The 12,862-nt window shown below is 38.2% G+C and overlaps 1 protein-coding gene across 3 annotated transcripts in view; it reads right to left on the bottom strand.

Annotated features, from left to right (window-relative positions):
* The window catches only part of LOC128153979 (bifunctional heparan sulfate N-deacetylase/N-sulfotransferase 3), a 538,027-nt gene that overhangs the window by 54,938 nt on the left and 470,227 nt on the right, over window positions 1-12,862 (bottom strand). For all 3 annotated transcript variants that reach the window (XM_052813981.1, XM_052813977.1, XM_052813987.1), the window contains one exon: window positions 10,100-11,226. In XM_052813981.1, the coding sequence (XP_052669941.1) occupies window positions 10,100-11,080 (981 nt within the window). In that variant the 5' untranslated portion in view covers window positions 11,081-11,226. The remainder of the gene's footprint in view (window positions 1-10,099; window positions 11,227-12,862) is intronic.

Raw genomic sequence — 12,862 nt, 5'->3', positions numbered from 1 at the left:
TGGGAGCAGAGACACTTGGGTTATTCCCAGGAGTGCTAACATGGAAAGGGCAAGTGAATCAGAGCTTCATGTAGAGCTGTGTGGCTTATTAGCTCCACAAAAATGCAACTGGTGTTCCCAGACCTAACCCGTTACCTCTGTACAGCATGGCAGGGCCTTTGTCGCATGGATTTACTGACCTGGCTTGGAATGAATCCATGGAGCCTTACTCTGCACAGTCACTGACTTTTTATTTGTCCTCTCCGCTATTTGTATTTTCAAATGTATTGTAGCATAATTTTTGCAATATAAAATGGTATTTAATTTATGATTTATTGCAGATATGAAACTACATTTTAAGGAGCAATACTAACTCATCTCCAGGACTGTAAAGTACCAGAAGGAATCTCCTAAAGAGTAAATATTTTTTTAAATTGGTCATAAGGTTTTTGTGCTCTGTCAAACATAATTTTTAAACAGGGAGTAACACTTCTACCTTGTAGAAGTGTTGAAGTTCGCACAGAAAAAGAAACTGGAATTGGAAATAGATAGGGCATTGTTATTCCATGAGGGATTAGATACACACTGGCAACCAGCTGCTTTTCTTTTACTTTGTTTTGTAAGAATAATCACCAAGAATCAGTCATGTAGCTGCGCTGACTTCTTCCAGACCGAACAGGTAAGAAGAAAGGACACTTTCCATGCAGCTGTATTGTAAAAGAAACTAATGAAATGAGTCCCACTTTCGACCCTCATTTTTCTCTTTTTGCCAGACTGTGCCTTCTTGATGTGACTGAAGATCAGGAAGGAGATAGGCCCAATTTCGGTATCATGTTTTACAGTTAATTGCTTTGATTTCTAGATCCATCTGCAGTGTGTTTTTATTTGTTGGTTGTGAAAATTTTATTCAATTCCCTTAGCAGCAGGAATTGGATGGCTAACTTGTCATCTGAAAAAGCCCAGAATAAATCTTGCAGCAGCCACTAGCACGGTGATGAATCTGTACAGCTCTGTGGTAAACTGTAGTTGCATTATTATTATTTGTATTACCAAAGTGCTTTTTGAACAAAAAGCACAGAACAAAAAGAGCCTCTGACCAAGAGAACTTGCAATCTAAGGAATGAGAGGGACTGGTAGGATAGCTGAGGGACACACTGCCAGGAGGCTGGAAAGCAGTTTCAGCACGTAACTCTTCTTAATTATGCCTCCAGGCCTGCTGCAGACAGAGCTAGAACCCTGCCGCAGGTCTGGTGCATTAACTTCATAACAGCTACGCCCAGCAAGTGCCTTCTCTCAACTTCCTTCTTTTGCTCTGTCAACATTGTTACTCTGCTAACATCAATGGCCAGCTTTTAAAATACTAATCTTGAAACATTGAAAAGGCTTTTTCAGTGGAGACAAATTATCCAGTAGATTTGAACATCTTACAGTGCAGGCTAAGGTTTCAATATGTCTTGACGCACATTGCACTTACTTCATAAATTTTGGAACGGCAGGTTTTGCTTTCATGGCCAGATGGATCAACCCAAACAGAGCCGAGCTTAGGTTATGTTGACAATACTCAAAGTAAAGTGTGCAGAATCACATGCATTTTTATCTCCTCCATGAAAATATTCATGTACATTCTTAAAGTATAAGTTTCTAAGTAGACAGAGGAAGACAGAAGTTGCTACATGGCTGTGAACCAAAAATGATCACTGAAGGCTGGCACACTGGGTGGACTTAAGCATTTGTGTGGATTTCTTTGGAAGAGAAGCCTTATGCTCAAGTGTAAAGATATCTCTGCATAATAAACTAAGTCAAGGGAAAAAGCAGAAACAGTGTTACAAAGGATTCAGTTAGCCCACTTGATCGCACGTGAGTGTAATCGCTTAAGGTTGAAATAAAATAGCTCTTACATCACAAAACTCCATTAAGAACAGGAAGCAGAATACAACAGGCAGACACACCATTGCTAAGAGAGTTCCATTAAGCCTAAGGGTAGTAAAGTATTCACCACTACAGAGAAATGTGGGGAATTAAAAATGAAAAAAAATTACCGTCATTTTCTGGAAAGATGTAGAAGACTGCATCCATAATGCACATCTACTTATTTGGGAAATCATCAGTGGATTCATAGAAGCCATGATTTCCTTACTTTGGTTCTATCATCAAGACAGACCAAGGACCAGGGAGTGTGTAACCAATAGTCAACTCTGGTGCTGGGGTGGAAGAGCTTGAAGCAAAACATTCTCATTGCCCTCGAAGATCTCCTGGGATTTACAATGCCAAGAAGCAGTTTCTGCAGCCTCTTTGACAATAAAAAAAGCTGCAAACTGAGATTAATTTCTCTTCTATTAGGTTCCCTGCCACTGAATTCGTAATGGGAGGAGATGGCACAATGCTTGAAAAATCACTGTTTCAAGACTTAGGTTTGCATGAGAGTGTATAGTGTCACAGCTTTTAAATTATAAAAAAAGAAAAACAAAACAAACCAACCAAACAAAAAAACCCCCAGATTCAGTTACTCCAGCATTGCGAAACTAAGCAGAAAAAAAAAAAAAAATGGTTATAAACAACTTCATGATTAGTGATCTGCCTCATCCTTCTGAGATATCTTTTGTCTTAATGCTCCAGAGGACTCTGCACTCAGCAGTTAAGTTTCTTAGCAGTCGACAAATACAAATGAGGGAGCATGGCGCAGCACCTCACTCCTGACCCAAGCCTCCCATGCAAGACACTTCTGAAGTGCAGACTGTGCACACTTGCGAATGCACAGAACTTCCACAGGATTCCTTCAGAATAGAAAATACTCAGCATCTTTTAGGTCCAGGTGCAAAAACATGTAGGAAAACAGATACATAGAATATCATCCTCCTTAACGCTAAAACTTACGCTGCTTTGCTAAAGGCCTCAAAGCTGCAGCACATCAGTACGGAGTTGTAAAAGTCTGTCTAGGACCTGATGACTCTCCTAGGTTCAATGGAGCTAAGGACTACCACATCCAGCTGCTTTATTTTTCAAAAAATTGGTTTTTTGTTTTTTTGTTTTTTAAGAAAAACAACTCCAAAATACCATGAACAAAACAAACAAGACAAGCCATGAATTTCAGCAAACGTAGAGCTAAAGAAAATCACTGAACTAACAGGAACAAAGACCAAAAATTGGTTTCCTCTTAACAGACACAGCACTGAACTATAAGCTCCTCACACTTAAATGCTAACAGGAATCGACTCTGTCCTAGAAAGAACATCCACCGGTCGGTCAATCAATGTTCACTTTCACATTTTCGATGTAGAACAAGATGGCTTAGATACAGAGCATCCTTTTTACAGTTGATGTGCCTCCGAAGTATTGTACAGATGAACGGAGTGGATAGTTGAGCCAGCAAGTAAGAATGGGTAAATGTAGTTACCATTTTGGCACAAGTACGACTTCTTGTGTAGCTACAGAGGAGTATGCCAGTGCTGCTATTTGACATACACGCTCTCTTTACAGATTTCCTGCATGGAGCCATGCTCATCCCACAGCCCCAGGGAGCTAGGCAGCGTTGTTTGTGCAAACATTTCTGAACCTCAGTCCTTCCCACATACAATACCTATATGTGTATCAACATAAAGCACAGACCAGGGGCATTCGAGCACACACAAAAAGGTAGCCTCCTCTCCATTTGCCTGGCAATCCACAGAGATACCACATGGAACCTGGCTATTATTAGACACACCGTTACCATGCAAGGTTTTTGTCTTCACACACCATGCATAAGCTGTACAATTAGTCTTGGTGCCAAGCTTATTCCATGGGGTTTGGTTGTATCTAGCTGTACACAGGTGCAGAACAGGAGGAGGAAGTATGTGTGGAATTCCCAGCACTGCCCTGGCAGCCCCAGAAGTGTTGCACCCAAGGCGGAGCCAGCTCTCCTGCGTCCCCGTCACCCCTCCGCAGCCACCCTCCTTTGGTCGAGGACTTTCATCCAGCTTTCTGTTTCAAACATCAGTACATTTCTTTTAGGAACAAAAGCTGGGCTGTATTGAGCAGCAGTTGTATCAATCTTACTACATTAAAATTCACAGAAGTTGGTACATAAACCAAAGTGCTTTTAGAAGTTAAATGTTAGGATGACTGACTGGTAAAGCATTCTATATGCTGATAGCAGCCCATAAAATAAATAAAACTATTTTTATAACTTGTTTTAAAGTTATATTTTAGTTCTGATATCTAATTCTCTACTGCCTCACAGTGCATAATATTCCACACTACTATATCTGAAACAATACACTCAAGAAGTTAAATCAGTCTTCCTAGGACATCAGACAGCTACAGAAACACCACAGTTAATAGTATTCCTTTTCTTTGACTCTTTTTAAGGACAGAATATACTTTTTACTTATTATTTCAGCCAAGTCAATATAAAATAGCTTAGGAGCTTCAAGTCAAATTAAAAAAGAATATATGTACACACACAGTAAGCACATTGAACAATGGCATAAAGGTACCATGGCTAATGGATTGGGAATGTAAAATGATTTAGCAGAACAAAAGTTCTTAATAGTTAATTCCTTATGTCATTTAAAGAGGTGATTAAAAAGAGTTTTTGAATCTCCCCGGAGGAAAGATTTACGGCTCAGTGCAACCAAATACATGTGAGTATCTCTGGTGGTTCTGCAACTGACATTTTATGACACATCTATCATTTCTTTACTGATAACCTTCTACATGATCTTATAGATAAAGCAGCAAATAACTTGCAGAATTAGACTTCCTTCTGTGACAGGAACCTTCTTGTGTCTTGACAGTTCGGGCTTTCTGCACCTTCTAGCCATTCTGCCTTAACACAAAATACACCTAAGCTTCTCTTCTTAGGCAAATATTTAGGTCCTTCCTATGCAAGAGTAACTGAAAAGGTATGTCACCATATTTTTTAAATTTATATCCAAGTGGTATTCTTTACCAGGGGAAGTTCTGATTTCTTTCCACATATGCTACACAGGGTGAAAAGACACTTACTGGGTTTTAAACAACTGTAATAATTTAAGCAGTGCTGACTAATGTGGACAGATTTGTAATATAGTGAATAGACAATTAGCTCTTAGGGGAGAAATCTGTTATTAAACAAATCTATATTATATTAAACAAAAGATTAGGCCACCAATGCACTAAGGAAATAACAAAAAAGTGACAGCACTGGCTTTGGAACATGAAAGAAGATCAGTCTGACCAAATGCAAATGTTTATATTTGATCTTAGTCACTCTAGAAGCATTTTATGAACAACAGAAACAATACGTAGTTCTAAGGTGCAATTCACTTAAGCAGTGCCTGCCTAAAGATGAGCTATTTTTCTATGTTGTCTACTATGGAAAGTTAGAGGACTAGCTCTGATTTGTCTACATTATAAACCTCAAAATCTGGGCAAGATGACAGACTGTTCAAGTGATGGAGACTAAAATGCTATGAATTTCTTCTTCCCAGCTAAATCCTCTCCATTATCCGAACGCTGTTTGGCATAGATGATGCACAAAGAGGATAGCTCTTGTCATCCAAGTCTTCAATGATTCTAATGCCACAAGACTGCAAATTCAAGCTTGTATTGGCCATTTCAATGCACATATGCTAACAGATGCATTGCCTAAGTGCTCACAAAACAGAATGAGAAAAAAAGATAGATCATTCCCCTCCCAATAATGGATAAAGTTAATATGAAGCTTTTTCCTTGGCAATTATAAAAGAGTAATTGCAAGTGCAGAAAAAGATTAGGCTTACATGAAGAAAGTGAAGAGATCCCCATCCTGACTTCAATTCAAGACATCTCTTTTGAAAAGCGCACAAAGGACAAGACAGTCAAGAGGAGATCACACAGCTAATTATTTGGAAAAAAGAATTTCACAGTGTTCTAATTTTTCATTTTGAAAATGTGATCAACTCTCAAGGAAATACAGAAAGCGCGTGTATTGAGGGAATGAAGGAAAAGGTAGACCAACTTACTGCCTAGACCACCAGCACTGCACAAACTGTCAATAGAAAAAAAATCATATTTAATTTCCCCCCCTATTATCAGCTGCTTTTCCCTTGGAAAAATCTCAATGCTGTATAATCATAAAAATTTCACAAAGACTAACTGTAACAAAACCAAAAGATATTAAATTAGTAGACCATCAGCCAGGACAATCACGGTCTATTAAGATAAACTTACTCTGTGGATATCTAGATAGATTTTCTCTGTATGCCCATTTAAATGAATTATTTGCTCTGCACAGGCTCTTAGTCTTCTAAAAGACACAAGGAAAATAAAACATAACATTGTCACAGTGTAATGGTCCCTCCTGCCTGACAGACATTAGGAGAGAAAAAAAGTTACTGAAAAATGAATGTTGAGATGACATTACCAAGCTTATTTTCAAAGTGGGAGGCAATTAGACTTTGAAAATGTTCTCTTCCATTATTTCTATTATACCAGAGGAAGATAAAGTAAATAAATATGAAGATGGATGGTTACTGTTGATGCACAGTGACAGCTACACAGTACGTTACATTGAAGAACTATGTTCTATCAGTCCAGATTTTACACAGTGACAGGCAAACCTGTAACAATCAGGTAGTCTAAAAATCTGAAGTACAGTTTCAAGTTGTTTGGGTCTTTTTTTTTTTAATTGAAGAAGTTGTGGTGAAACTAGAATAAACTTCATCTGTTGTTTAATAAAACAAACAATTTATTAGTTTTACAGGATTTAGGTTAATAAACTGTCAAAAGATTTTCAGAAGGGCTCTTGACACTTGTGTCCCTGACACTATAGATACTCAAGCTGAAGTACCACCACTTTGCCTCATCTTTAGAGGTGCAGAAGATGCTCATTTTAGAGGGTTTACTTTTGACTTGACTTCTTCTGAGGTCAATACATATGATACTGATAAAAAATTACCACTTAACCTTGTGACAGCAATTTTCTTGAGTGCGTGTTCAACTCCAATTCACAAACTTTAAAGAAGAAGGTAGTTAGCCTGACATCCAAATATTAACTATTCTGGCCACTTTGCAAATCTCATTTAGGTGTCTGAAGAAGAAATTCCCTTGAAAACCTGATCTTGCATGCAGTCAGGATTTCCCTCCTTGGAGACAGTCAAAAGGCACCTGGACATGGCCCAGCTTGAGCAGGGGGGTGGGACCAGATGACCTCCAGAGGAGCCTTCCAACCTCAGCCATTCGGCAATTCTGTGAATGGCAATGTACAACTTCCCTGTACTTCTGCAATCCTACAGGATATCTTTTGTTATGATGGCCCTCTATTTTAACTCTTGCAGTGAAAGAACAGTACAGACGTAGCTTTCAACTTGCTCACCTAACTTGTGCCTGAACTTTAGAGGCTTAGTGAATCAGTCCTTCTAAAGCGAATCTAGGTTCTCTATGCACTCAACAGAGCGAAGCCTTTGTCTCAGAAGACCCAAGACAAATGCTGCCTTCTTGAGTTAGGCAGTGAATCATGAGTGATTATTTTTGCTATCAGTTCTGCATTAACCCTCCAGTTTCTGAACTCTGTCCTATCCAGAGGAATGGGCAGAACCAATCCTAGAGGTTCTCTGGATGTTGGGAGCTTTCTGAAGTGTTTTAGGTTACTTTGCATTAACGGAGCACACGTAGAAACATTCCCCTTACTCTCAGCAAGCTCACAGTCCTACCAGATGCGAGTATATGCAGAAAATATTAAATAGAAGACACGTCAAACGAAATTAAAAGACAAAAAAGCATTATGCCCAATTCTACATTGCTAGTATTCAAAACGTAAGCTTAGTAGAAATGAGCTAATCTTGAGTACTGAAATTATACAAAGTCTGCATTTAGCAACCTATTTTCACACTTGCAGTGCACAATTCTCTGTCACAGTCAATGCAGCAGAACTCAGTAAAACACTTCTGTTTAATAGGATGTCATTTATCTGCAAATATACTTTACAATAACGGATTTTCAACTACCGCAAATTGATTTTATTTCATTCCTTCCACATGTCATTGTGCCACAGAGGATAACTCCTTTGATATTAATAGTAATGAAGACGCATTGCATCTGACAGCCCTAACAACATGTTTAATAGAACACTTTAAGTAAATGAAGAATCAGAAGGGAGCACTTTTTCAGATTCCACTGTTTCAGAACACAGTTCTGTATAAATGAAATTATCCCACTTAAAAGTTATTTCCACTTTGATATTATTTCTATTTAATTTGACAGTTTTATTTTGGGAAGATAACATTCTGACATACTGCAAATTACTCTCCCAAAACAACACAGTTTATCCTTCTGAATCTGCTTTAATTAAATTTGTCTCAATAGCCTCCTGTTTCTGGTAAGTAATTCTGGCAATTAATCGCCCTAACTTATCCTAAAATGACAATCCTAAGGTGTCACTCACAAAGAGAAACAATACAAAACATACTGTTGCAAACTGCTACTGCACACCACAGTGGGAGATTTATTCAGGCTTTATTTTACATATTTTGTTACCAGAAACTGCTGCTTCTGCAGAACAACAGGAGTTTTGCCAGTGATGTGGGTCGGACCTTATTTATTTCCTGCAATTTCAGTTTGCACTTAGGAGATTCTCAAAGCGTGCTCACCCACCTGACTCAAATGCTGCCATCATGTTCTACACAGAAACTCCATTTATTTTCACCTTTACTCCAGCTCTCTCCCATGCAATTTGTTTGTATAAGGAAAACACCTACTTGTAGGAGGTATATCTTATTTATAATTGCACACGCAGAGAATGTTTTGGAAAAGAGTCTATGCTGCAATTTTAAAGCAAATCAAAGTGTAACTACAAGTTCAAACCTTTTGTTTAAGGAAGCAATATATGCAGGGTTACTGCAGCTTGACAAATACATTAACACTGAAAAACCCAAAAGCCTAGTTAGAAATGAAACAAAAATGACCATCAACTGCATGCAGTGCTGCCGTTGCCTTTCCTTTTCCCAGTTCCTCTTTCCATTACGAAAGTTCTAACAAAACATTCTCCCTTATTTTTAGCACAAACAGGGCAACAATCAGCATCTTAGAGATTTTTAGCTTCTAGACCAAATACAGTTGTGCAAGGTGACCTCTAACTACCCGCTTTGTAACAACATTCTTCACAAAAAGAAAGCGAGGTATACAGCAAGAAATAATGTTAAGATGTTACTCCTACTGAGCCGTAACTACCACCTCACTGAACAGCCCAATAGAGTGAAAAATGACCTTCAGGAATGTACAAATTAAAATGTTAAAATGGAAATCGTCAAGTCATTTAGCACCAGAACAAGCTTTTAAGACCAATATTAACACAAAAATTGCTTGCAAGCAAGAGCCATAAAACAGAGACAAGAAAGGTGAAATGCTGCAACTAACTCCTGACATCTGAAACCTATGTCAAACAGCTAACAATCCAGTCCATTCTTCAAAATTTATGTTGACATTTACTTTTGCTCACCACATTTACCTCCTGCTTGTAAGACTAGCAACATGCACATTACATATGAATAGCTCTTGGGTCCAGCCCTGAAGTCCTGTGCTGTTTTCAAATGCCATACTGAAAGTATGTGCTTAGATCAAAGCTAATCACCAGACCAGAGAGTTAAACACTCTGCAATTGTGTTTAGAATTGTGCGTGTTGGGTGGGTTGTGCTGTGTGTGAAAACACTACCACTCACTTTTCTTTATCAGTTACTTAGCAACTAGTTGTCTTTAATTTCCTTTTGGGAGACTTTTTTCCATACATAGTAAGGGGAACAGAATTCAGAGGTGCCCACCAACCCGTTTATAGAACTTAGCTCAGCAGGGACTTGCCTGTCACCTGAGAGAAAACAAGTGACAGTAACCAGGGAGTCATCTTATCTTACATTCTTTTCTAGGACAGGTACAAGCGACACTGCACAGACTCTCCTCCAGCCTGCAGGTTGAAGGAACTGCTACACCTGGGATCAGTGACTACACAAGGCCAGACAGACTGGCTTCTCTCTCAGGGTCCAAACAGTTTGTGTTGGTACTTACTGATTTGTGTCCTCCGTGAGTTCCAACTGTTAACAACTATTCACTTTAAGATTAAAAAAAAAAAAAAAAAAAAAAAAGCAAAGCACTTTGCTGTAATGACCATTAGTTTGTGCATATACTTTACCTGTACATCGTTGGTGTTCATTCTTGTTCCCTCCTTCCCAACGAAGATGTCATCTATGTCAACCAGAATGTACCTATCCAAGGACAGTCTGAGCTTCTTTCCAGACAGGAAAGAGATGGCATCTATGAAAATCAGCTTGTGCAGCCAAAAATTCAAGTTATTGCCGAAAAGGACTCGTTGAATCCCATCGTGGAGCCCCAGGTCATGAATTACCGTGGCATAGAGAGCACTTATAGCAGCAGGTGGTGAAAGGTTTTCTGGTGTCTTTACTTTTGCAAATATCACTGGTTGATAAGCTGTATGATTAATCTGGAAAACCGCCCAGTCATTTCCAAGCAAGGGACCTTTCTCAAGCTTAGAAGATTTAGTCACATGGAGCAGTGGGGAATGAGGGTTAATGCAACAGTCCTTAATACCCAGATTGCTGTGGACATGGAAAGGAAAGCCCTTCAACTGAAAGCTCTGCAAGCTGTTCTCATTGCCTTTGTGAAATCCAATAACACCTACACCATATTCTATACAGTACTTATCTAGAAGGCCTCTGTTCCAAGAGTCCATATTCACATACTTTAGAATATTTTCATATACTATGAGAGCATATTTGCCTTTATTTTTGTCTATAAGCACCGGGAGGTCACCCTTCCCAGGTGCAATCTCAATGTGAAACTGAAATCTGCTAGATTCTAAAATGGTTATTATATCTTGGCCTAATGTTGAGTACTGACTTTCCACAAACACCAGCACTACGAGATCTGTCCTCAGGGGATCAATAGGCTTCATGGTCTTCATCTCCATCAGCTTGTATGGCAACAGTTGAGGATCACCACATTCCACTTCTGAAGAGATTTCAGAAAGTTCATTTTCCTGTTTGTAGCCATTATACAAGTAGTACGCAGAAATAACTATGCTCACCATACAAAAAGTGGCCAGCAAAATAACTGTTCTTTGAAAATGTCTGTGAAGTTTCATGATAAAACTCATGTTGTTTACTTGCCTTAGATTGTTCTTGACAGCAGCATTAAAAACAAACACAGATTCTCAACAACTTGTTCCAGTCCTCTGGAATATTTATGTCACCATTGCAGCGCACACATCTATCTTCCACAAAGCTTTACAGAAGGTATAGTCTAGAAGAAAAGAAAATCAGAGATTTAATTGAGGCATTACACTTGTGAAGTATCATCACACTACAGCTAACGGTGAGCAAAGAAATCACTGCCAAACAGAGGTTTGGGAGCAAACAGATCAAAACTTTGATAGTTTCTTTTGAAATTTTGTATTAGTAGCGTTATTTCTTCCTGCTCCCACTAGTTGCCATGTGCATTTGCATGTCTCAATCTCACAGGCTCCTTACCCCAGGGGATCAAGTAAAAGAGGGTAAACACAGACGGCACTGAAAAGCAAAACACAGCAGCAAAGAACTTACTGTTTTTCTGAAATTTTTTTACCCAAAGATAAAAGTTAACTCCAAGTAGACAATTGCTGACAACCTAAACATTGAAGAAAATTTATAACCTTCCTCCTTCCACCCCCAAGAAGCTGGGCAAGCATCAGTCTACATGATTAAACAAATTCTGTCTTATATTAATTTTTGAAGAACCAAGAAGTTCTTAGAAAAACATGCACATTTTAACTGTTGTATACATACATACTGATATACTCTGTATTACAGGAGTATTTTTAAAACAAACCCATACTTTTTCCTGCAACATTAGAAGTAAACAAATAGCATTTTACTGGACTGTGTATGGTCTTGCAAATTGTTGGAAGCACTTTGTATTTCTTTTTATCAAGAAAAAGCATAAAATAATCCAGCTCTTAAATTTGAGAAGAGGGTAATAAATCAAAAGCTAACTTAAGAGGCAGATCACCTAAGGATATACTTATGCTTTAACTTGCACCTAAGAAAAGCAGTCATTTTTCAAGCTAACAGTACAATTGCTGTCAAAAGTTTCTAGTAAAACAACTGAACGATGTGAGAAGCATAAAATAATTAAGTAAGTACCATAAGTTATAAAGGAAGGTTAACAGCAGATTTTGAAAAAATACTAAGGATATTAAGATCTAGAACACACTATTGTAACTTCACAATGTAGTACACATCCATTCCCCTTTGTAAATGGGACTAGGATAAGCTATGGGCATAACGTTAATATGGTCATTTCCCGACTGAGTGCTTAATCCTTCCATGCTCAGTTTTTTTGAGAAAATGAAGTAGGACTTAAAAAGTGAATACCAAGAATGTCCAGAAGTATAACCAATAGAAAATATGAACTTTTCTGTACAAATTGACAGAGAGAATTAAAATTTTCTTGAGAGATCATGATAACAAATGATACCTACTAAAGCTCTATCCCATGTTTTGTACTTTCTAAGGTTTACTAGGTTTTCATTAGAAATTCTGATTCCTAGAATGGCTGACAACCTTCAGTACTGAATCGGAGAGCAGATGATAATAGAAGAAATACAGTCAGCTGCTGATACAAAAGAATTTGAAGTATATAAAGATTAATTACATATTAATAAAGGGGAAAAAAGGGACTTGTAAAACAAAAAAACACCAAACCAAAACACCAACTAAACAACAGACAAAACCAAACAACATGTCATGTACTTCGGCCACTTAACCACTTGACAAGAGCTCCTCATACCACAGTGTAAAGAAGGTGGCGTTTCACTCCAGGTTTTCAAAGAAGTTAAAAAATATGACGTACTTAACAGCACCTATGTAATTTCCACAACTTTAATTAAATCCCAAAGATT

The sequence above is a fragment of the Harpia harpyja genome, chromosome 2 (assembly GCF_026419915.1).
Source record: "Harpia harpyja isolate bHarHar1 chromosome 2, bHarHar1 primary haplotype, whole genome shotgun sequence".
Lineage (NCBI taxonomy): Eukaryota > Metazoa > Chordata > Aves > Accipitriformes > Accipitridae > Harpia > Harpia harpyja.
This window is presented reverse-complemented; position numbering and strand designations above follow the sequence as displayed.